General features: G+C 43.8%; 2 protein-coding genes across 2 annotated transcripts; one reads left to right on the plus strand and one right to left on the minus strand.

Moving 5' to 3' along the window:
• TRIM40 (tripartite motif containing 40) lies at positions 1-15,497 on the plus strand. Its single transcript, XM_054254818.2, has 5 exons — positions 1-1,259; positions 11,468-11,563; positions 12,436-12,639; positions 12,945-12,967; positions 13,144-15,497. The coding sequence occupies exons 1-5, from the start codon at positions 915-917 to the stop codon at positions 13,397-13,399; spliced, it is 924 nt and encodes a 307-aa protein (XP_054110793.1). The 5' UTR covers positions 1-914; the 3' UTR covers positions 13,400-15,497.
• On the minus strand, positions 15,270-25,230 carry TRIM10 (tripartite motif containing 10). Its single transcript, XM_003732609.6, has 7 exons — positions 24,456-25,230; positions 23,182-23,277; positions 22,430-22,660; positions 21,454-21,476; positions 21,036-21,151; positions 19,710-19,742; positions 15,270-18,369 (listed from the first exon to the last, which is right to left on the minus strand). Exons 1-7 carry the CDS (start codon positions 24,882-24,884, stop codon positions 17,852-17,854), a joined length of 1,446 nt encoding a protein of 481 aa, XP_003732657.2. The 5' UTR covers positions 24,885-25,230; the 3' UTR covers positions 15,270-17,851.
• Between the last annotated feature and the right edge of the window lie 396 nt (positions 25,231-25,626).

Here is a 25,626-nt window from a genome sequence, read left to right on the forward strand (position 1 = left end):
CTCTCCAGGTCTAGAGCTGGAGAAAATGATCTGAAGTTACAGCAGAAGAAATTGAGGTAGGATACTAAGAAAGCTTTTCGGGAGGGGGAGTAGGCAAGAGGTGTAGCATGAGGGAATGAGAGTGAATGCTCGGTGTGAAAGGAAGTGGTGGGTGGGGTGGAAACTTCCTTCTTTGGGTCATCTTTGGAGGTGATTTGACAGCAAGGAACAAAGTGGCTTCAAACATTACACAAGTCTCTGGTCTGTTCTGTGTCCTGTTTTCTTTCTCATCCTTTCGGTGTGGAATCTATATGACCCTGGGAAGGATGTTGGTTGGGAGAATAACCAGCTGATGGGGGTGCTGCTGTAATGATTGGTGGTACGAATGGGCAGCAGTGAGCCGTCTAGTGTGACAGTGTGGGAGAAAACAGTTCAAACTCCTACCAAACTCTCTCTACTGACGGCAAATCAGCGGAGATTCACATTGTAAGTTTATGGTGGTCTGGCTTTTGGCCACGACATTGACACCTTGCCCTTTTAATTTGGGGCCCATAAAAATATTCACATAAGGCTCTCAAGAGGAAAACGAGTTAGCTATTGCATCACTTGCTTCCTCTAGGTGTATGAAAAATAATTTCAAGCTTGACAAATACAAGGAAACTGCAGGGTCCATGTGAAAGCTGATAAGCTATTTCTGAAACTTGTGCAGAATTGTGGTTTGTGTGGTCTATGTCACGGCATCCTTGAAGGAGAGCGGGCAATTGCCTGAAGTTAGAGGCTGTGTCTTATTCTCCAGGCTGCTCCAGGGCTGCCTCCTTCCAACCCGGCCTTCTTATCTGGGACTATTGAGGGCCACAGGCCTTCCGAAGTCCAGTGAGGAAGGAGACCCTGCAGACAGAAGGCAGGCAGGAGGCTGACAGGGTGGGGATAAGGCCATGATCCCCTTGCATAAGGACACCCAGGAGGAGGGTGTCTGCCCCATCTGCCAGGAGAGCCTGAAGGAGGCCATGAGCACCAAATGTGGACATCTCTTCTGTCGAGTGTGCCTGAAACAGCATGTGGAGAAGGCCTCAGCCTCCGGGGTCATCTGCTGCCCCCTCTGCCGGAAGCCCTGTTCTGAGGAAGTGCTGGGAACAGGTTATATCTGTCTCAACCACCAGAAGAGGGTGTGCAGGTTCTGTGAGGAGAGCAGACTTCTTCTGTGTTTGGAATGCCTGGTGTCCCCTGAACACACGTCTCATCATGAGCTGACCATTGAAAATGCCCTCAGTCACTACAAGGTAAGCCCCGGTCACTGTAGCCAGACCCTGCCCCCGCCCCCCTGAGGTGCTGCATTCTGCATGTTCATCATGCCTGGCACCTCAGAATAGCTCGACAACGGACACCTCTCTTTGTTTCTTCTGCCTCATCCTATTTTGGACCCTTGTCTTTGCTTTTCTGTGTATATTTTGAGGCTGACGTTCCAAAGCATGAATGTGAGTCTGTCTAAAAGAGAATACTGTCACTGTGATGTCAGGGTCCCAATATGCTCATCTGTAGAATGAAGTAATTGGACTAATTAATGCAAACACTTTCAGGACTGACTGTGTGAATTCCTGGTTGAGAATACTGGAAACCGGACTAGAAATGTAATCAGGTTTTATATACACTAGTAATTATCCTGAAAATATATTAAAACCTAAAAGTACATAATTTTTTCTTTCTCTTCCTTCTGCATTTGTCTTTTCTTTCCTTTTCCTTTGTTTGCTATGGTAATTATTTTTATCTTATTCTGTTAAATTTTCTATGACAAAAGTTACATGCTGTAGATAATAAATTCAGAAAGCACTGAAGGTATAAAGTCAAGACTAAAAATTTGTCTTCCTTTCTCCCTCCATTCACAGTCCTCAGAGGTAACCATTCTCAGATTTTTGTACATCCTTCCAAAAAATGTGTTTATAAATGCACTCTTAAAACACACGCACACACACACATGCACACACTCAAAGGATTCTCTATTTTTTTCTGTAACTCACTTTCACTATCTAAAAGTGTGTCTTGGACATTTTCCCATCAGCATGTATAGATCTTCTGAATTCTTTCCAACAACTGTGTGGTATTGAATTCTATGAATGTACCGTAAATTTGCAGACACTGGGTTATTTCCAAGCTATTGTTGGATTTATTTAAGATTACACAGAATGGCCGGGTGCGGTGGCTCACGCCTGTAATCCCAGCACTTTGGGAGGCCGAAGCAGGCAGATCACAAGGTTAAGAGTTTGAGACCATCCTGGCCAACGTGGTAAAACCCTGTCTCTACTAAAAATACAAAAAAAATTTAGCTGGGCGTGGTGGCACTCACCTGTGGTCCCAGCTTCTCAGGAGACTGAGGCGGAAGAATCGCTTGAACCCATGAGGCGGAGGTTGCAGTGAGCTGAGATTGCGCTGCTGCACTCCAGCCTGGTGACAGAGCAAGACTCCATCTAAAAAAAAAAAGAAATTACACAGAATGTTCTAATGAATATCCTTCAACATATATATTGGAGGATATAGACTATCCAAGATATATTTCAGTGATAGCATAAGGTAGGAGTCTAACTTTAGTTTTTCCAAGTTATAATCATTTGTCCTATCACCATTTAGTGAATGATTCATATAGTTTCCCCACTGATTTGAATGCCAATGTTATAATACACCATATGTGCATCTTTTATTGCATATTTCCTTGATTCTCTGTTTTGTTCTATTCTGTCTATGCTTGCCTATAAGCCAAAGTATTTTAAACACTTTATCTTTACAATATGTTTTAATGTCAGATATTTTAAACTCACAATACTCTTATTTTTCAGAATTTGTGCAGATACTTGTATATCTTTATTTTGCCAATTCGCTTTAGAATTTTTTATCAACCTTCACCCTGACCCCAATCTGGTTAGAATTTGACTGGACGATTGACAATGTTTTCACAGGTGTCCTTTTATCCAATAGTGAAGGCTGAATTTCCAAAGTCTTCTTTGAGATACTTAGCTTTTGGAGAACATGTTATGATACAAAATAAGGAAGTGGGAAGTCCATATTGGAGATGACTATGGAAAGGTAGAGAAATAATTCAAAAAGCCAGTTTTTGAATTTAAAAAAAATTATTTTACGACGTTCTGCTTGGTTCTAACATCATTTCCTTTAGGCGCAGTGTCCACAGAGAGTGGGGTGGGGGATTTCTCATCTGCCGATGACACAGCGTAAGATGGAGAAATTTATTCCCCTCACTAGATGATTTATTCAGGTCTGTACTTGGTGTTAGATGTCATGCTAGGCATTGCAGGAAGTACAAAGATGATTTATAATTCTTGTTTCAAATCTGACTTTAAGTAATGACAAGAAACCTAAAACAAATAAGTAATGAGGACATTTGTTCATTAAGTAAAAACTTAATAAGTTCCTGCTGTGTGTGAGAAACTACAGTGTATGCCAGGAATCAGTGAAGACAGACACCATTCCTTCCACCAGGAGTTTGCAGTTTAGTAAGGGAGACACAAATAAGTAATCAAAGAACTGTAACGTTTTATTAGGGAGAAAATAAGCAAGGGTCTGGGATGGACAGTAATGGGTGGCCCATGTCCATGTGGTCAGTGAGGGCCTCATAGAGGAAGTGACGTTGACGCTGATGGCTGGAAGAAGAGAAATTGACCAGTGCAAAGACTGGGCGGCAGGGAGTGCATGCAGTTGCCCACACCTGGGAAGTCTTGTTATATTTGAAGAATTTATCATTAGAATTTGAATCGACAGGACTTACTGATAGATTAAAAGTGGATTGAAGGAAGGAGGAGGGTCAAAGACAATTTCATGAGTTTCTGGTTTGAGAAACTGAGTGAATGATGTGAAAGACAAGAACTTGGTAGAACACGTTTGAATGCAACATCAAGAATTTCATTCAAGACAAATTGAATCCAAGTTGAGACACATCAAAACAGGATCTTAGATATGCAACTGGATCACAAAGCTATATCTCCAGAGTCATATTCCTAGAACCTAGAACAAAGATCCATCAGGACAAAGACAATATTTAAATCCAAGGAAAGTGGGCACAGTGGCTCATACCTGTAATCCCAGCACTTTGGGAGCCTGAAGTGGAAGGATCTCTTGAGCCCAGGAATTCAAGACCAGCTTAGGCAACAGTGTGAGACACTATCTTTACAACAACAACAATGAAGTGAAATTAGCAGGATTTAAAAAAAAAAAAGGACTTGACAATTTGGGGCTGGGTGCAGTGGTTCATGCCTGTAGTCCCAGCTACTTGGAAGGCTGAGGTGGGAGGATTGCTGGAGCCCAGGAGAGTGTGGCTGCAGTGAGCTGTGATTTTACCACTGCACTGCACCCAGGACGACAGAACAAGACCCTGTCTCAAACCAAGAAACCAAGGAATTGATGTAAGCCTCAAAAGAGGCTAGACAGAAAAGAAGTTTCAGGGTAAGTTTCTGGGAAATGCCATCATTTAGATGCAGGTAGAGGAGGACCAGCAAAGAAGACATAGGGTGAGTTGCCAGAAAGGCAGAAGAAAAACAAGGGTAATGGAGGAGTCCCAATTGCCAAGATAGAAGGGTATTTTAAGAGATGACAATAGATTGCATTGAATGATTCTAATTTATTATTCAGTAAGGTGGTGGTAGAGGCATGGGAGCTGGGTTGAGAGGAGGCACACTTCTTCCATAGTAATAATAATAGGGAACAAGGGAAGGTGTCTGCAAGTGTACGTAATTTTGCAGTTTTGGAAATGCAGGTTTTGTTCTGGTTTTTATTTTCTCAGTAGTAAGTGAGGAGAGAGCATCAGCAGTATGGGTGAGGTCAGGATGGATGTGAAAGGTTTGAAAAGAAAGATGGTGTGATGCAGTGTGGGAGAGTGAACTCATAAGAGAAACTATGCAGGGTTAGCAGACAGTATGGAGCACCAGCTTGAGGTCTGAGATGTTTAACATGTTTCAGGAGGCTGCCTGAGGACAGACAGCCAACAAGAAGTGATGATACATTTTACCAAGAATAAGGAGTTGTCCAAAAAGTAATAGTGGAGGGTATTTCTGAAGAAGTGATTGTAATGGTGGACCCTATGTATACTCATGGATATTAATAGCATACTTTTGAAATCAAGGAGTTTTTTTAACTGATTTTTTTTTACCATATCTCTATTTATTTAAATTAGCTTTGTAGATTAAGTATTATAAATTATGTTATTTAAAGAATCATATAATCCCTGACTATACTCTAAAAAGACTGAAAAATTTGTAAAATCTACAAATTCTTATTTGTATACCTGTTTCCTCACTGACCAACCAATGCCAGTGTCGCTTTAATGTATTTTGCTGGTTTGGTAAGTGAGTGATGGTGATGTACATTGTTTTACTTTGCTTGATTATGAATGCTAGTGGTGAGGCTTTTATCCCTGAAGACTCGATATCTGCATTTTCCCCTAGAATCAGGGCATAAATTCTACATGATTGCATCAAAGTAGTTTATCTTTTGGTTAATGGGCTACATTAGTTGTGTTTAACCTACACCCAGACTGGAGTACAATGGCGAGATCTCAGGTCACTGCAACCTCCACCTTCCCAGTTCAAGCGATTCTCCTGCCTCAGTCTCCTGAGTAGCTGGGACTACAGGCATGTGCCACCATGCCTGGCTAATTTTCTGTATTTTTAATAGAGACAGGATTTCACCATGTTAGCCAGGACGGTCTCGATCGCCTGATCTCATGATCCACCTAGCTCGGCCTCCCAAAGTGCTGGGATTACAGGTTTGAGCCACCACGCCCGGTCTTTTCACCTGCATTTTCTTTTTATTCTGTTATTTCTTCTTAATTACATTTTTGGGCAAAAGTTTAGAAAATCGTATTTAAATTGGTTGTATTCTTTTTTACAATATAATCTTCATGTTCTAAATACACAGACATTTGTCAATATGAGTGTGCTGCTCTGTTTTATTTTTAAAGGTTTATTCATTCCTGGCTTACTTGGATTTTATGTAGTATGTTGTGTGACTCCATATTAATTTTTCTTCATTCTGGTATCCAGTTGTCCCCAAAGCATTACTATAATAGTGAGTTCTTTCCACATTTATGTATTGTTTCTCGCTTGGCATAAATTATTATGATGGGTTTTTTTTTTTACTCTAGTCCATTGATTATTCTCTCTGTTATTATGATTACTTGATACACATTACTTGATAGTTTATTTTTTAATCTAGCAGCATTTTTGCCATTTAACAATTTTTATTACCTTATATTTTTGCTAAATATTCATTAAGATGAGTGCTTTTTTACAATGTTTCTAAATTTTACAGAGCATTCCCTAAGATTTTAATGGTTATTGCATTAAATTTGTTGATTACTTTAAGAATCATAACTTTTGGAATTTATTTAGTCTTCTCAACCAGTACCAAGATACATCACTAAAAGCTTTCCACTATGTATTTGAATCAGATACTAGATTTTCTCTACTTAAACCTCATGTACCCTGACTCTATTTAGGGTAACTATATATTTTATAACATTATTGTTTTGACAATTTGTATTTGAAGATTCAAATGAGGTTCTTTGCTGAGCTCATGTATTTACTCATACATTTTTTAAAACTTTTCTAACATTTTCTAGATCATAATCATGTGAGTGATATTTTAAATCCATATTTTGGGACACAGTTCTATAAGGAGCATGCATTTTGAAAGCTGTTAATTTTTCTTTTTTTTTTTTAATGTCAGGGATAGGTACTTCTTGTCTGTTTAATGCCCTTTTTTGGACAGATTTTTAAAATTTAATGATTTAATCTGAATGTCTGACAGAATTTTAAAATACTCATTGAGATAAGACAGGCCTTCGGCTGTTTTCTAGATTTCAGTTTGTCTTTCTTTCGCTAAGGAATATTTTAGTAGGTGGAAGTGTACAGAATTTGGTTTTTCAATTCTAATGAGTGACTTACTTATATGCTATGCACCCATCAAATATTTTAATGCAAAAATTGGTGGAAAAGCATTTTTTAGAAACGGAGGACTTTACCTTACTCATTTTGAATATTGTAAATGTTATGAATGTATTATCTTCAGTTGTTCTATGCTTTTATCTTTATTGCCGTTATCTTTGCCTTCTTTTTTCATTTACGCAGTGCCTGTAGTCAACTTAATTAAATTTTAAACTGCCAGATAATAGGACTGTGGCTTTTTGAGCTGGACCTTAACAGATCTGAATTTGACAGGCAGAAACATAAAGCTTTCTGGCAGAGGGAAGTAAAAGGCCATGAGGAGGCGTGGCTGCACGCGTGTGTTCAGGAAGCGGAATGCAATGTTGTGTGCTGCCGAAGAGAGCACGGAGGGAGAAGAGACAGAATCCCGGACAATGTCCACTGGCGCTGGGTCACAGGTGCCTTGGATGCTGGGTGAAGGAGTTTGGGTTTATCTTTGTTAATGAGAAGCCATTTTGAAGGGAGGAGTAACATCAACAAAGGTGAAAAATGACAGATTTTTTTTTTTTTTTGAGACGGAGTTTCGCTCTTGTTACCCAGGCTGGAGTGCAATGGCGCGATCTCGGCTCACTGCAACCTCCGCCTCCTGGGTTCAGGCAATTCTCCTGCCTCAGCCTCCCGAGTAGCTGGGACTACAGGCACGCACCACCATGCCCAGCTAATTTTTTGTATTTTTAGTAGAGACGGGGTTTCACCATGTTGACCGGGATGGTCTCGATCTCTTGACCTCGTGATCCACCCTCCTCGGCCTCCCAAAGTGCTGGGATTACAGGCTTGAGCCACCGCGCCCAGCCCCATATGACAGATTTTAAGCTGAATGTCAGGCAGAATGGCAGTTCCAATGCCAGAAATATGAAGGTCAGAAAGAGTGGACTGCAGAAGAGGGTGGGGAAGGGGGCAGCATGTTTGATTTGACAGCATCGATTCTGAGCTGCCAACAGGGCAGTAGGCAATACTTAGCTCTCAGTTGGAAGCATGAGATGGACTGCTGGGAAGAAAGATTTGGTTGTGGAATTATAAGATCTGAAGCCTCCAGAAAGGAATGCTAAGGACATAGTTTGAGATACAAAAGGGTTGAGGAGCCAATTTCAAGGCTTCTTTTTACAGGAAAAATGAAGAGGCGAAGAAGCAGTGATAGAAGGCACAGGTCTAGGAAGGATGGGGGTGGAGAGGTGGTCCAAAAAGGCACCTGCAGATTTCGTGGCTGGAGATCCCAGGTGACCTTGGAGAGAGATGCTTGAAAGGAGTGATGAGAAACAAGGTGGCTGGCTGAGGAATGATGGCAGGGAGGACGTGAACAGAGCAAGACCAGAAGACTCGACTGTGAGGGCAGAAAGAGAGTAGATGCAAGGGGTGGAGACTGTGCTTTTCAGGACCTGACCTCTTGTGCGAACTCAAACAATTCCACAGGCACCCAGCCCGCCACCTTCTTCAGCGAGACCCGTGAGCGACATCCATGTTGCCCATTTATTACCCCCCACTCCTATCACTTTTTATTCCCCCTCTGCTGAGAAATGCCTGCAGGTAACACCCAGTGATGTGACACATTTTTAGTAACTTCGTGGTGACATCACTGTCTTCTCTGCTTACTGCAGCTTTTTGTTTGCCAAATGCCCTTGCTTACCTGTCGTACACACAGTCCTTTGACCTTGATTTCACCAGCAAAGTTTCGGGCCAGGAAGAACTTTCAGTTGTTTTCTCCATCCCCCGACTTCTACCCGTCCATCAACAAAATCTTCTCAAAAAAGATTCTTTTAAAAAATCCAAAGTGGGAAAGATTGAATGAAGCACACACTTTCCAGCTAATAGTGCATCCTGCTCTTTAGTTCACAAATCTGTTTCTCGTTTTGTTTTCCATTTTATCATACACCCTCCAACCACCTCCCTGAACCATGGGCAGCCATTTAAAGCATTTGTTATTTTTGCTTCTCTTATAGGTCATCAAAAACCTGAAAGCAAAGGTTTTCTTTATTTTTATTTTTATTTTTTTGAGACGGAGTTTCAAAAGCACTGAAGTGCAATGGCACGATCTCAGCTCACCACAACCTCCGCCTCCTGGGTTAAGGCAATTCTCCTGCCTCAGCCTCCTGAGTAGCTGGAATTACAGGCACGCACCACCATGCCCAGCTAATTTTTTGTATTTTTAGTAGAGACGGGGTTTCACCATGTTGACCAGGATGGTCTTGATCTCTTGACCTCGTGATCTGCAAAATTTTTAAAAAACTCAAATCATTCATTATCTTCATAGCTTCAAGGATACAGTGACCTATCCAGATACTGATTTAAGATTGAGGGAGAAGGCACTTACACCTAATAAAGGGTCATTCATCCTAGTGAGGACCAGGGAGCAGTCGTAGCAGAGGCTTGCTATCTCATCTTTTTTTTGAGACAGAGTTTTGCTCTTGTTCCCCAGTCTGGAGTGTGGAGTGCAATGGCACAATCCTGGCTCACTGCAACCTCTGCCTCCCTGGTTCAAACAATTACCCTGCCTCAGCCTCCAAAGTAGCTGGGATACTACTACTATATATATATATATTTTTTTTTTTTTTTGCATTTTTAGTAAAGACGGGGCTTCACCATCTTGGCCAGACTCTGGTCTTGACTCTTGACTTCGTGATCCATCTGCCTCAGCCTCCCAAAGTCCTGGAATCACAGGCATGAGCCACCACACCCAGCCACCATCTCCTCTTTAAGGCAATTCTCTCCCTACTGGCTTCACTTGTTAATGTAAAATAGTAAGAAGTGCTAGAAGACTGTCATATAACTTTCATATGTTGAGAGAAAGCACCTTGATGTTAACTATTTTATCCATTCGTTTATATAAATTCTTCTTTATGTTGATGCTCTCTACTTATATTTTTAGAAAGGCTAATACTGGTTGTTCCTTTCTATGTATAATGCTTCTTTCAGAAGCTTTTGCAAAGCAGGCCTGGTGGTAATAAAATCTCTGAATACTTGCTTGTTCATAAAATATTTTATTTTTCCTTCAATTGTGAAGCTTAGTTTGGCAGGATATGAAATTCTGGGCTGTAAGTTCTTTTCTTTAAGGATTTTGAATATTGACCCCCACTCTCTTCCGGCTTGTAGGGTTTCTGCTGAGAGATCTGCTGTAAGTCTAATAGGCTTCCCTTTGTGGGTAACCTGACCTTTCTCTCTGGCTGCCCTTAGTATTTTCTCCTTCATTTCAACCCTGGTGAATCTGACGATTATGTGCCTTGGGGTTGCTCTTCTTGAGGAATATCTTTGTGGTGTTCTCTGTATTACCAGGGGTTGAATATTGCCCTGCTTTGCTAGATTGGTAAAGTTTTCCTGAATAATATCCTGAAGAGTATTTTCCAGCTTGGATTCATTCTCTCCGTCACATTCAGGTACACCTATCAAACGTAATTAGGTCTTTTCACATAGTCCCATATTTCTTGGAGACTTTGCTCATTTCTTTTTATCCTTTTTTCTCTATTCTTGTCTTCTCATTTTATTTCATTAAGTTGGTCTTCGACCTCTGATATCCTTTCTTCTGCTTGATCAATTTGGCTATTCAAACTTATGCATATTTTGCTAAGTTGTCATGTTGTGTTTTTCAACTCCATTAGTTCATTTATATTCCTCTCTATATTGTCTATTCTTGTTAGCATTTCATCAAACCTTTTTTCAAAAGTTGGAATGGATAAAATAGTTAACATCAAATGGCAGTAACCCTAAATTTAAGCCAACTAAATCCCCCAATCAAAAGACACAGCCAAAACCTAACAGTATGCTGCATCCAGACCCATTTCACATCCAAAGATACACAAAGACTCAAAACAAAGGGATGGAGAAAGACTTACCAACCAAATGGAGAGCAAAAATAAATAAATAAATAAAAAGCAGGAGTTGCAATTCTCGCATCTGATAAAATAGATTTCAAAGCAACAAAGATATAGTGGTAAAAGGATCAATGCAACAATAAGAGCTAATGATCCTAACACCCAGATTCATAAGACCCATAAAGAGATTTAGACTCAATGAGACAGAAAATTGATGAGGACAACCAGGACTTGAACTCAGATCCAGAACAAGTAAACTTAATAAATATTTATAGAGCTCTCCACTTTAAATACACAAAATATACATTCTCCACTTTAAATACACAAAATATTGATCGGCCATTATTAATACCCATTTTTAGAATAAAGCAATATTCCCGTTCTCTCTCCCTCTTTTTCTTCCTCTTTCTTCCTCTCCTTTACTCCTTTTTTTCTCTTTCTTTTCTTCAAAAAAAAAAAGAGAAAACACCTTGAAGTCAAGTAGAAATGGTTCTGTTGCTAGCTGTTATTTTTCTGTAGTAATAAGCCTGTAAAAGAAAAATGCTCATTACTTTTATCCCCACCATTATCCAATAAATAAACTCTCAAGTTCCTTACTCCAACCATGATCCTGGGATCAGGCTCCCTTCTGTGTTCCATTGACTCTCCCCAGGGGTTGCCCCCCTCACTCCCTGTCTGACAAGCAGGTGTCTGTCTCCTTAGGAACGACTCAACCGCAGGAGCAGGAAGCTCAGAAAAGACATCGCAGAACTTCAGCGGCTCAAGGCTCAGGAGGAGGAAAAACTGCAGGCTCTGCAGGTGGGTTTTTCAGATTCCTGGGAAGGACTACCTGGAGTGTTCTCAGGGGCCCTTACTTACTGTTCTGCACATCTGTCTGTCCCTGGAACAGCCTGATGTGGGCAGATGGTCATGGAGGCTGAATCCTGGGTGTTGGTCTTGGCATCAAGATTTGCTGAGTAAGTGGCCTAGGCAGGTTAAGCCCTCTGATCTTTTTTTTTTTTTTTTTGAGACAGAGTCTTAGAGTCTCACTCTGTCACCCAGGCTGGAGTGCAGTAGTGTGATCTTGGCTCACTGCAACCTCTGCCTCCTGGGTTCAAGCAATTCTCCTGCCTCAGCCTCCTGAGTAGCTGGGATTACAGGCACCTGCCACCGCACTGCCTGATTTTTGTATTTTTAGTAGAAATGGGGTTTCACCATCTTGGCCAGGCTTGTCTTGAACTCCTGACTTCGTGATCCACCTGCCTCAACCTCCCGAAGTGCTGGGATTACAGGCGTGAGCCACCATGCCAGGCCATCTAAGCCCTCTGATCTTTATGTGATTTACATGTTAAATGATAACAAGTCCTGCTCTACCCGGCTCACAGTAAGGATCAAAGGAGACCAGTATCTCATCCACTGAAAATTACTACACAAGCCATAGGCCTCTGTTTCTGTCTCTGACAGTCTACCTTTCCATCCTGTCACATGGCATCCGTAGATGTTCAGTGTGAGGCAGAAAGGGGAGGTGTCCCTGCCTTTATGAGAACCACAGTTGCCTCTGCAGTACCTGTGACACATAGCAGAAACACTATAAGGGGAAGAGGTTTGAGGAATCAGCATTCCTGCTCAGATACTCAGAGACTGTGAGGGAGCCACCTGACATTGAGTCTTAGGGAGCCCCTTTCCTGTAGTTTCAGGTAGACTATGGGAACCACAGGCTGGAGAGCCAGCACCAAACCAGGGAACAGCTGGATGCCCTCCCTCAGCAGCAGCCGGGCCAGCTGGAGCACATGCCAGCAGAAGTGGCCAGAATCTCTAAAGCAGTAACTCAGCTCAGCAGCCTGGTCATTGATCTGGAGAGGATGGCCAAGGAGTTAGACACCAACACCCTGAAGGTGCATACCCTGAGGCCTCCCCAAGGGCTGGGATTCTCCTGGATAGTAGGCACCCCATCTGCATCACCCTTCTGGGAGGTGTAAGAGGGAGGGGCCCATGTGATATGTGGTGATTTGTGGTAGACAATGCTTGTTCCGGTCTACAGAGTGCTGCTGCAGCAGAATGGGTACAGAAGAGGGGTGTTGCTATGTTCCCCCAGTTCTCAAGGTGACCCCAGAGTGGCCTCTAAGAGTGAATTGGGAAAGGAATTTGGAGGTGAATGGAATCTGAGAACTGATTATGATTCTCACCTTTTCTCTCCTAGAATGCTGGTGACTTACTCAACAGGTATGAGCTGTCCCTTCTTTCCCACATGTGCGTATAAACCCACACAACATAGACATGCACAGGGGTTCATCAAGGTCAAGGAGACCCACTGCATGAAGGTTTTTGTACCTTCATCCTACATGGCCAATTGAATATATGAATATATATTAATCTATGAAGGATTTCTTTGTTTCTAGGAGTGCTCCACAGAAATTAGAGGTTATTTATCCCCAGCTGGGGAAAAGAGTCAATGAATTGCTTCTTCAGCCATCCTCAGAAGCTCTGACCTGTTCATCTCTGGGACACCTCACTTCAGGCTCACCTCAGCCTCCTCTTTCTCCCCCCTCCAACCTGTCCAGACCACCGTTAGATCTACCCGGTGCATCTTCAGGCCTGCCAGCTCCTGAACATGTCCCCGTTTCCTCATGCCCACAGTCATCACCTGATGCCTGACACTCGGACTCTTGGATGATAGCCAGCCTCCTTCCAGGACAGGCTCATGCTTGTGGCTGCCACTGCAGAGGTCAGGGTCCATGGTCTCCAGGACTATTTGTGAGATCTCCATTTGCCTGTGAACTGATGGTAGTGCCCTTCTCTCGCAATCTCATTAAAATAGGATCCTCCAAGGATCTGGATGGCCCGAGCTCACCAGTGGTGACCCCACCTCACATATGGAGCCCAGCTGAGCTCCTGCAGTACTTGTTGTCTGTACCACTTGCCTGGCATTTACTCATTATTGTTGTGGAAGATAGACTCAAAGACAGCCCCCCTTGGTGATCCTCACCTCTTGGTATTAATGCCCTTGTTTGGTACCCTTTCCTTGAATGTGAACAGGATCTGTGACTTGTTTCTAATCAATGCAATATGGCAAAGGTGATAGGGTGTCACTCTGGCAACTGCGTTCATTGTATAGGACTCCTCCTCGTTGGCCAACTCACTTAGGGCCCCTTCTAGGAGCCAGGAGCAGCCTCCAGCCAACAAGAAGCAGAGGCCCTCAGTCTTGTGGCTGCAAGAACTTGAATTCTGCCAACAACCCAAGTGAACTTGGAAGCAGATTCTTCCCCAGATGAGCCAGATGAGAACCCATTTCAGCCAACGCCTTGATGACAGTCTCGTGAGTCCCTAAGCTGAGGACCCAGCAAAGCTGTACCAAAATTTCAGACCCACAGAAACTGTGAGACAAAAAATGTGTGTGGTTTTAAGGCAATAAATTTGTGGTAATTTTTGTGGAGCAATGGATAATGAATACAACTATACATTAGTCATTTCTGCATAAGCCTCACTTCTTTGGGTGAGCAGGGACCATACTGTCTGTGTCCTCGTGTCTAGAACAGTGCCTGGCTCACAGTTGGTGTTCAATAAAAGTTTAAATGTATGTATAAATGAATTAATTAGAAAGCAAAGGGGCCCTTCTTAATCCTCTGTTTAAAAGGAGCCATCAATGACCATTTAATTAGTATTTATTGAGCCCTCGATGAAGTAGTCAATACCATACTGTGAGGTATAAGGAATAAAACATGGCCACAAGAATAAAACAAGCCATGTGGTGGTGCAAAGAGTAAAAACTACAGAGTCAGACTTGAGTTTAGGTCTCGGTCCTGACAACTAATTCCTCTGTAACCTTGGGAAAGAACACCCCTGAAGTGACAGCTAGCAGTTCCTGCATCCCAGCTGAAGCTAATGTCACCAAGAGAACTTGTACCAGGAGTCGGAGGAGAATGTCAGCCCACAGGGTCCCTCCACAAGAGAGAAGTTTGTTATACTGAAGACGCCTGCCAGGCCCCCTATGGCTCCTTCTGACATGACCACAGATGATCGGGCCAGGGGTGAGTGTCTCAACAGCAGATGATTGGCCATTCGAGTCTATGAGGTCAGCTGTCAAGAAAGGCCTTATCAGTGAGGGACAATAGTAATTAACTGAAAGCATCAGGTCCTCTTGGAGATTCAGAAGGGATCCATGATAATGTGTCATCAGTTGACAAGAAGAGCAGACACAGAGAATCAGAGCTGCATGCGTAGCCACCATGTATTGGAGCAGGTGTCCACCACCCATGCTGCTGAGAGGCCGCAGGAAGATCCAGTCTTCACACTGCCTTGGACCTCGAGCCCCCTTCTTACCAGTAGACAACATACCACTGCATAATGGTCATGAGCACAGACTCAGGAGCCGAAGCACCAGAATTCAAATGCTGGCTCTGCTACTTACTATCAGCTGATTTGAGACCAGCGGCTCGACCTTCACATCTCAGTTCTCTTAAGTACAAAATGGGGATATTAATAACAGCGCCTGCCTCCCAGGCTGGTTGTGAGAATTAAACGAGATAATATAAACGAATATTTATTCTGGGGTTTGGCCACAATGAGCTCTATGTATGTTATTGTTATCAACATTTTTTGAATCTCTAGTTCTTTTTTTGAATCTCTAGGAAGGAATGGTGACCCCACCAACTCACTCACCCCGACACAGCTTCTCACGAGGGCTGGCTTGTGGTGGAAAATCCCATTTTCCTTATTTCTGTGCCTGTTCTTACAATAAACTTACCTATTATTTGAATTAACTTGAGTGGGTCACTTCTTTGCAATAGAAAGTGTTGCTACCATGGAAGCTGTGAAAAATGAAGTGTAAACTGTGGATGTTACAAGTGTGCAATAGTCCAGAGTCGGAAAGGGCAGCTGGGACTTGGGGGCCTCTAGACTTGAGCACTTCCTGGGGAGGGAACACAGAGCTCCACTTCTGGCCAGCAGAGCAAGGAGCTTCGTTAAGCTACCTTATCTTGAAGTTTCCAGGTTTTAGGATGTATCCACTTCTCCTGTGCTGACTGCATACTCCAAAAGCAAGTAAACTTCAAGTAAAATTACCCTCAGGGAGAAGCAGCTGCTGACAGACCAACATGAGTGTTTCCACTTATGAGCAGTTTTATTCCTCAGTGTGAGACATAGAAATTGTTTTCACTGACATGTAACTATTAAAAGAAAAAGAAGAGAATTTAAAAAGAAATATAAATTGTATTTCTGAATCCAAGTCACTTGTGGTGTAGCCAGCATTTAATCACTAAGACCCATGCAGGCATTATCTCTGAATGAGGCAGTGCAGCATAGCGGTTAAGAGCCCTTGGGTCAGACACGGATTAACTGGGTGCATGATCTTGGCTAGCTACCAAGATAGAGAGACACAAGGTGTGTAAAGCTCCCCAGCAGCAAGCCAGGGTCTTTATACACATACATTTTAGTGGATAATAGTCCATTTAAAAGACACAGCTAAAGCCAACAAAAATACACAGAAAAATAGGATCTACCTTTTAGTGGAATCACAGGTTTGGGTGCTTTGGCTGTGTTTTATCCTTATATAGGCACTTGTGTGTGTCTAAATTTTTTGAATATGCAACATTTAAATGAGATGCTGCACACTCCCAGGGAAAGCAATTCAATCTCTAATCCCTGGCTTCTGATCATATCTTTTCTACCTGCTGAGCTAAGGATGAACAGTGGAACTTCTCAATTGAGTTCTAAAGTTGAGCTTAAGCACACTGTGCCCTCTGCCTTTGAGATTGTACCCTGGTGGCGCCCCTCCTCCCAGGAGACCTAGTAGGGAGATGATAGAGTTGTGTAGTTTACACCTGAGCAGAGAAAACAGAGACGATGTTAAAAAGACTGTCAGTGAAGGGCATGATTATGCAAAAGAAAATACAATACTGACAAGAACTAGAAAATAAAACATGGTCACTCTTCCATCCCATTTCTCAGATGTCACTACAGTAGCCTCCATTACAGTAGTCTCCACTCTTTAGGCTGAAGGTCACAGGTCATCCAACTTATGCCCTGGCTTCCTTCTGGAATTCTTTTACCTAGCAATTTCTGAGCCCACAGCTGAGCTATTTGTGACCCATTTGCTTCCACTATCTCATTTCTTGGCCTCATTGGTAATCAACTAATCAGGAAGACAATTTCCCCAGGAGTGGAGTGTGGTCCTTGAGTTATGATTTATAGCTATTCCTTATGTCCCCCTGCCCCCAGGTCCTGCACCTTCACCTCAGCCAGAAGGGGCACCACCAGGAGGAAGGAGGCAGTGAGTGTTATCGGCTGGGGATGGCACACATCTGCCCATGAGGACAATGGAGATGACCCATTGCTCCATGGGTCACAGGTCATCCAGCCAGTTCTCTGCTGTTTCCTCTTCTTAAGATGCTTCTTCCCCTCTTTTCCTTATTGACCATAGGCATCCTTTAGACTACCCCTTTCAGAAAGCAATCCCCCACTCACCCTCTCCCTCTAGGCTGAGCTATGCCCCTTCCTCTGAGCTTCCATGATGCTGAGGTTGGACCTCCCATAGCACTCACCACACTGTGCTGTAATTTCCTCTTTATGTTTCTCTGCCTTCCCAAGAGCTCTTTCAGATATAGAAAAGGTTTTGTGTTTATATATATTTTCAAATCACCAGTGGCTACCACACTGCTTGGTTCATGGTTAACACAAAATAAATGTTTCTAGAGAATGTGATTACATGAACCCTAATATCATTGGAAGAAAGCATGATGAAAAGAGATGATATCTTGCTTAAAGTCATACAACTGGTTACAAGGCTGGTTTAAGAACCCAGGTCTTCTGACTCCAAATCCAGTGCTCTTTCTATGCAGCTACTTGTGTGTTTGGCAACGATGGTGGTGAGGAGAGCTGGCAGCAGCCTGAGTCCCCAGGTACCCTGGCCATCCACTGGGCATTGGGGAAATGTCTTGATCAGTAGATTGAGTGCCCTCTCCTCTGTCCCTTACCAACCGGCCCCATCCATCTTCTAAAACAGTAGTTTCTATTCAAGTCTTCCAGGTGACCCAGCCAGGGATTAAGTCCACATGGTTCTTGAGTTGATTTGGGTCCTGTACTTAGAAGAGGGTAGGTAACTGCACCTTCTCAGGAGCTCAGGGAGAAACTGGAGCCTCGGCCCCAGAGCCCAAAGAAGGGAATGACCTTCCTAGTGAAGGAGGCAGTGAAGGTGTAGATGGGCTCTCGGGTGACAGCATTGGTGAAGGTCACCCAGCCCACCTCATAGTCAAGAGACACCCGCACCTGCCGGGGCTGCTCCTTCAGAGCCAGCCGTGTGGGGAAGGAGCCCAGAGCGGAGATGAAGCCCCAGGCCAGCCTCACAGCCCACACCCCCTCCTCTGGCCGCAGCCGAAGCTCCCCCTTCCGCTGAACATCCTCGCTCACCACGCCCACCGTGCAGCTGCCCCCGTGGGCCAGATCTACACTCACCACCCACGTGTGTCTCCCCTCTGTGATGCCAGCGTGTGCCAGAACACAGGTGGCCCGGTCAAAACGCTGGGGGTTGTCTGGTGAGTTCTGCCATTTGTAGGAGAACTGAGCCCGCTGGCGGTCCTCAGACAAGAGGAGCTTGGGGTGGGAAGTCTGAGGGTCTAGAGAAATGTGGGCTGTGGGGATAACCAAAAGGGACAGGTGTCAGAAGACATGCTATTACCTCCAAGGAAGCCCTAGAAACTTCCCCGGGGACCCACCTGCTAGTGTTATTATTACCAAAACCATATATAGTCCCTACGTGGACCAACAGTGTGGCATCACCTGGGAAGTTGTTAGATATACACTGTCAGAATCTGCATGCTAACAAAATGCCCAGGTGATTCGTGCACATGGAAAGCCTGAGAAGCCTGCCTCAGAGGATGCAACAGCTCTCATTTAGTTCCATGTGGTCCTCGGGTAAGCTCTTCTGCTCACCACAAATTGATTGGCTTCCAAAGCTGCGTGTGCCTGCTCAGATCTCCTGCTGCTGATACACCACATTCTCCGCTCTTCCCAGCTCTATCCCACAGGGCAGAGACATTTCTCCCTTCAGTCCAACCTTCATGATTCCTCCCGGCTTTCCTCCCAGAGCACTTGTGATTCATTTATAGTCTTCCTTTCTGCCAGGCTCTCTGGCTCACCCCCAGGTTATTCACACTGCCTCAGTAATTCTAAAACTGTCCGAGTCTGAGGACCACACTTTAACACCAATGACTTCTGCAAAGCTTTGCATTTTGTTACTTTAGTATTCATAAGTTAAGAAGCTTCTGTAAATTCAGATCCATCCATGGGTTACAGAACCCTCTCCAACAACTCCGTGATTCCCAGGGTCTTGCAGGGTCCATTCTGTTCATTTCTTTCCCACCCACAGGCCCCCTTCCTTCTGTCATCTGTGAAATCACATCTGAGAGGAAGCAGGGGCTCCTCACAGTTCTAAAGATATGGTTATAAACCCAGATCAAAGTTCCCTTTATCCAGAAAGCATTCCCAGATGGACCTTATCCTGTTCTGCATTAATCTTTCTATCTACTCAACAGGCTTTCCATGTGTGTGAATCACCAGGATGTGAGCTTCATACCACTAATGTGGTATGTGTGTGTGCTTGTCCTTTCTTCATGGTTCTCCTGAGAACCTTACAAAGAATGTGACAAACACACACACATATATATACACACACACGTTTGTGTATATATGTATATGTATACACACATGTATTCTATACCCACACTGGGGTTTATCCGGTGAGTTCTGCCATTCATAGGAGAACTGAGCCTGCTGGACCCTCAGACAAGAATATTTATATGTACATATGTGTATATATACATTTATGCGTATGTACTGTACACATGATGTGTATGAGGATATGTATGTATGTATGCTATGACTATTGTAGTGCCCAATATAGAATTCTGCAAAATGGTCTCTCCTTTTTGAGGACTTCTCATTCTCTCCCATTCTGACATAGGCTGCTTACCTGGCTCATAGTCCAACTCAAAGCATAGTTTTTCTGTAAAGAAGAAATAAAACAGGATGATATTTTATTAGTCTTACAAAACCATCAGACACTTAACAATGAGAAAACTGAGGCCCAGAGGAGGGAAGGGACAAGAAGAATGAAGCTGGAATCCTCTAGACCAGTTTCCAAGCTTGCATCAGAATCACCTGGAGCACTTGCGAAAACACACCTGTTTCAGATTCAGATGCTCTGGAGTGGGGCTGAACATCTGTATTTCTAACAAGCTCCTGGGTGATGCTGCTGCTGCTGCTGATGGGAGCCCCATTGCCCTAGCTTGAAACAAGCAGGGATCGTGTCTGCCTTGCTCACCTCTGTACCTGCAGAGCCCAGGACAGAGTAAATCCTCAAGAAATATCTGCTTAATGAATAGAGAAGTGGGTTCATTTATTTATTATTATTATTGGAAATAATTCTGGGGAGAGTCAAAGGTCAGCTTCGGGGTGACCAAACAATCAGAATAAATGCTGATACAAGTTAGGGTCACGTAGGCCACCAGGGTCCAAAAAAGTAGTGTTAAGGTTACGATCAGTTAATAGTATAGTAATGCCAGGGGCATTGATTAGAGTAAAATTTCCTTCACTGCCAGGCCACTGGAAGTATTTGCAGGAAGTGGACTTATGGGAAAAGTCCTTCTAAGGTGACATCATTGTGGGTGAGTCATTTAAAAATAGGTGGCATCCTTCCTTCTGTCAGGGTTAGTGAGGGAGTGGTTGGCAGAGAGCCATATCCCATTCCTCTCATTCCAAACCCTCCCCACTCCCCTACCACCACTCCCAGTTCCAGAAAAGGAAGGGGAGCGCAGTCCCTACAAGACAGTCCAACTCTGACAGCCAGGCTAGCAGAAGGAAAGCAAGGAGGAGGGAGGGAAGAGCCAGCTACCACAGGGTAAAGATAAATACTGTCGTTGGCTATTAATTAACAATGTTCATCATCAAAAACTTACCATGTATTACAAATGTTGCTGTGGGATTTTTTAACGTATTAAGAATGATTTATTGTTAATCATTATTTTTCATATTGCTTAATGTTCACTGATCAGATTTGCTGAACTATTTTTAAATCAGTTTAACTTTTTTGCCAGAAATATTCACCTTTATTATCTTTCTTCATTGTCACAATATTCTAATAGGCAGATTTCATAAAAATCTGCAAATAAGGAAATCAAGGCACAGGAAGGACTAAGCCTTGTCAAAGTCACACCTTTCAGCAGCAGAGCGTGGAGGCCACTCCTAAGCCCAGGCTTGATGCCCACCTGCTCTCTGTGGAGACCTGGGGTTCTCTTACCCAGAAACATCTTCATCTCCCTTTGCAGTGGGACGGCCTGCTGGGGGAAGTCCCGAATCCGCTGGCCCAGCTCTCGGGACACAGCCTCTGGTTTCCGGCACTTTCTGGTTTCACATCTAGGAGCACAGAAGTGGTTGGGTCTGGGAATTATTATCCTTAATAATGTCTCCAGACTCAGCCAGTTGTTTTCTAATAGGGCATGAAAGTGCCACTTTCTGCAGGCAGACATACTTCCTCTAGGATGAACCCCACTGCCCACTTTTAGGCATCTGTGGGTATACCTGAGAATGTATTTGAGTATGTTGAAGTTTATATGTAAATTTACGTCTTTAAGTGAAAATGTTATATATTTGTATGGCAATATCTAGGCATGTATGTATTTTTATATGGGAAAAGAAAGAGAAACTATATTGCTTACCTGATTAGAGTGCTTCTGATATCCTAGGAGAAAGAGATACCAGGGATTCAGCTTCCAGCCTCTCCTTCCCATTTTCCTTTTATTTTCTTTCTTTCCTTTTTTTTTTGTTTTTTGTTTTTTGTTTGAGAAAGAGTCTCACTCCAGACTGTAGTGCAGTGGTGTGATCATGGCTCACTGCAGCCTCAACCTCGTGGCTTTATGCGATTCTCCTACCTCAGCCTACTGAGTAGCTGGGACTACAGGTATGTGCCCATGCCTGGCTATTTTTTTTTTTTTTTTGTAGAAATAGGTTTTGTTATGTTGCCCAGGCTCTTCCTACTTTTTTTATGACTGGAAAAGACAAAATATATTTCTAGCCCTGGACAGGAAAAGGACAGGGCTAGAAGTCACAGAGCATTAGGGCTTACCCATCTCTAGGAATCAGAGCCCAGAGCCTTTATTTTTTAGATACAGGCGGTGAAATGACCTTCCCTTGCTCATTAGAGGCAAAGGTCTCATACGAAGGTCTTCTGTTTCTCAGTCCTGAGGGCATCCTGCTAAGTCATGCTGCCTTTCCAATGCCTTGCGGGCACCCTAATGTCTTTCCTCCAGCATGAGGAAGTGAAATGCTAGGACAAACTTCCTGACTGACTAATGGATGGTGACATTCACATTACAGAGAATGGTTTGCAATGTACTCAATACTTTTCAAAGTGCTACTTTCACTTCCATCTTACTGTTGAATCCTCACAAAAGCCCTGTGAAATATTTAAGGCAAGTATCCTCCCTAGTTGGCAGATGATGGGATGGAGAGATGGAGACCAGAGAGCAAAAAGTGACCAAGGAACTCTTGGAAAAGCATGGACTAGAAATGAGACCTTCTGATCCTCTGACCCACCTCCCACCTGCCATACAGAGGGAGACATGGCTCAGGCAAGGCAAAGATGCAAGAGCCACAGGACAGCACAGGTAGGGCAGGTTCAGGTTCAGTCCTCACCGTCAGGAGCTCCCTTACTGGCCTCTCATTCTTCTCCTCCAGTTCTTCAATTAGAGCACTAAACCGGCAGATCTCCCCAGCAACCAGGAAATCAAATTCATCCCGTTGCTTCAAGATGTCTCCATCCAGGCTCTCCAGCTGTGCTAAGAGGATGCTCTGCTGTTCCTCTAGAAACTTGCTCAGATGTGAAAACTCAGAAATCACCTGCTGTCTCTTGGTGGACACCTGAGTCTGAGGGGGCAGGAGGAGAGCCCAGGAGAAAGTTTGCTTCCTCTTTCTCCCCTGCTCCTCCTCCTCCTCTCCTGTCCCCAGGTAGATCTGGAACTGTGTCATGGTTTCCTTTTCACCTGTCATCCCATGTCTGGGGGCAAAATTTATAGTAGTGCCTCAGCACCATCTGCTATAGCTTCTAAAAGGGGTAGGGCTCAGAGGAGGTGTAGGGAGAGGTGGTGGGGGAACCCTACCTCCTGTCTTGTATGAAAAGCACATGATACACACAACCCTAAGCTACTTTACAGGCACAATCTGGTTTAATGTTTACAGTCATTCAATAAGGTCATAACGATTTTTACTCTCCATTTTACAGAGAAGTAAACTGAAGTTGGAGAGTTGCTTGAGGCCATAGAATTAGTGTCAGAGTCAGGATTTAAACTCATAATAACTTCAAAGCCCTATAATCTATGTTGCTTCAGTTTCAGGAAGACACTGGACCCTGAGGATGGAGAGGGGTCCGGGGAGGGGCGGTAACCTACCAGGAGGACTTGTATCCTTTTATTTTCTCTTGACTGGATCTCTTGAATCTCCTCTCTTTCTTTTCTTAGATGCTTAAGACACTTATGTATTTGTTCCTGGGGAGAAGGAACATAAAATATTCAAGATGGATAATGATTTGTTCAGGGTTGTCATGTCATCTGACCCTCTGCCTCCAGGAATGAAATGGCTCCAGGAGAGTAGTCTCTTCCTTAGCTGACAATGCCCAAGCCTTCCCCGCCCTGACAGCTTATGCCCTGACAGACTCCCTTTGAGTCTTGTTCCTCTTGATTCGCCTCAAAGACTTTTGATCAGGACTTTCCCCCTTTATCCTGTGCCATTGGAGGCTGTGACTTGGTTTTCCCACTTAAGTCTTTCTTCAGGTTAAACATCCTACTTTGTTTTGTTTCAGGTAAGTGGTATCTGTGGTCAGTCCTGAGCTTGATATGCCCTGCACTGAAATCATTCCAAGTTTCCGACTCATCCCAAAGAAACGTGCAAATAACAGCCCTCCCTTGTTACTGGAATCAATCACCTGTGTATGACTCCAGAAGGGAGAAGAAACTTGGGTAATGTAAAAAAATTGATAAATTGTTTTAAAAATTATTTGCTCCAGAATAGTTAGGAACAGTACACACACATAATAAATATGTGTGTTCAAAGATACCTTAGAATTCTCACTATCAATTGCTAATTAACTAGTTAAGTCATCCACACTCAGACTTGTACTAAAATACAATTCATAGACAATGCATAAACAACTAAAACCAGCAGACACTTATTTAATGACAGATAAAATGACATGCCACATATATTTACCAACATGAATATATGTAAACACGAATTTATTCACAAACAGGAATTCTCAGTTACACTTACACACTCAAATACATACACACTCAAACTCCCACCCAAACACACCAGACACACTTCTAAACACGCAAACATTAACACATGTACACACTGTTTGTACAATCATTCCCTCAAATACAAACTTCAGACACACCCGATCCATGGAACAGACACACATACTTGTATTTTGGTCACTCATTCATTCAACAAGCATTCATTGAACTCCCATTATCTGTTGGCCGCAAGTGAATACGGAACACACTCAAAAAAAACATAAACACAAATTTCCATGCCTGGTCTACTGCCTGGGTGATCACATAAGTAAGGAGAAAGAATTTGGCCCCAGGGTGGCCTAAATAATCCACAACTCTGCTGTTTCTCTTAGTCCAGTCCACCCTGGGATCCCCCAGTTCCCCTTTCCTACCCTGTACGGAGCTGCTGCATCCTCCAGGAAGCGCATGGTGTGGGTGGCATGCTCCCCAGCCTCGCGGCACACCACACACAACTGCATCTCATCATCCTCACAGAAGAAGTAGATCTTCTCCCCATGCTCCTGGCAGACGTCCTCCTCTCCCAAACCCAGTGTGGACACCAGCTGGAGGCGCTCGATGTTCTCCACCACGTTAGCCAGCTGCCAGTTGGGCCGGAAGCTCCCAGGACGGAAGGGTTCTTTGCAGAGTGGGCAAGTAGGGGACTCCTCTGGGTCTGGGCCTGGGATCTCACAGTAGCGGGTAAGGCAGCCCCGGCAGAAGTTGTGGCCACAGTCAATAGTGACCGGCTCCCTCAGGGTACCCTGGCAGATGGGGCAGTTGACTTCATCTGCCAGGCTGGTCACAGAGGCAGCAGAGGCCATGCTGGCACTGCTACTATGGCTTCCTCAAAGTCACCCTCTCTGCTTGGCCAAGGGGGAAGGGCTGGGCCACACACTCACACACCCACATGTGCACATGGCTGGACATGGACACAGGCACATATAAAATATGCACCAGCACCCATATCGTCACACACTTGCATCTCTGGCGGCCAGGGTGCTATTCTTCTGCCAACAGCAGAGATGGAAAATAGCAGAGGAGAGGAGGAGAGGAAGGAAGAAGGCCTCACAGCATTTCATAGTTGACTTAGATGACCATAACCAGGAGCTGACTGTTCCTTTCTGTCCATCCAGAGACACTCCAGTAGAAGCAAAGTGGTGATATGCCAACTGCCTACTTTCAAAACAAATATTTGTATGAGGCCAGATGGGAGACTGGGTCACAGAGTGGAGATGCCACTCCAGCCTTTCTGCAATGTGGACAGCTGTCTCCAGAGAGATTGGAGGTATCAGCCAGCCCAGGGTTTGCCCATCAGCGAGCAGGAGAGTGTGGGGACTCAGATAAGGTCCTTGTGCCAGGGTGTACACTACACCAGCAACTTCAATGGTGATGCCTCAACTGGCCTGCTGCAAGCCTCAAAGGAGGCTGGAATATTCATTCCCTATGCTGGGGAGGGGAAAGAAAACTAGTAATGGCCAGAATTTACTTACAACGACAGTACATCTTACATTGACATAAACAATGTAAAAATATGATCTGATTTCGGCATCTGCTCTGCAACAT

This window comes from Callithrix jacchus, chromosome 4, assembly GCF_049354715.1.
Source record: "Callithrix jacchus isolate 240 chromosome 4, calJac240_pri, whole genome shotgun sequence".
Lineage (NCBI taxonomy): Eukaryota > Metazoa > Chordata > Mammalia > Primates > Cebidae > Callithrix > Callithrix jacchus.

What these genes read in the sequence shown, in the direction of transcription:
- TRIM40 (XM_054254818.2), top strand. Translation starts at nt 915, where the DNA reads ATGATCCCCTTGCATAAGGACACCCAGGAGGAGGGTGTCTGCCCCATC. An exon ending in AAAAACTGCAGGCTCTGCAG is followed by an intron (nt 11,564 to 12,435) that starts GTGGGTTTTTCA and finishes CCTTTCCTGTAG; the next exon opens with TTTCAGGTAGACTATGGGAA. An exon ending in GCTGGTGACTTACTCAACAG is followed by an intron (nt 12,968 to 13,143) that starts GTATGAGCTGTC and finishes CTTTGTTTCTAG; the next exon opens with GAGTGCTCCACAGAAATTAG.
- TRIM10 (XM_003732609.6), bottom strand. Translation starts at nt 24,884, where the DNA reads ATGGCCTCTGCTGCCTCTGTGACCAGCCTGGCAGATGAAGTCAACTGC. An exon ending in CAGTAAGGGAGCTCCTGACG is followed by an intron (nt 21,477 to 22,429) that starts GTGAGGACTGAA and finishes TCTTTCTCCTAG; the next exon opens with GATATCAGAAGCACTCTAAT. An exon ending in GGAGATGAAGATGTTTCTGG is followed by an intron (nt 19,743 to 21,035) that starts GTAAGAGAACCC and finishes TCTTCTTTACAG; the next exon opens with AAAAACTATGCTTTGAGTTG.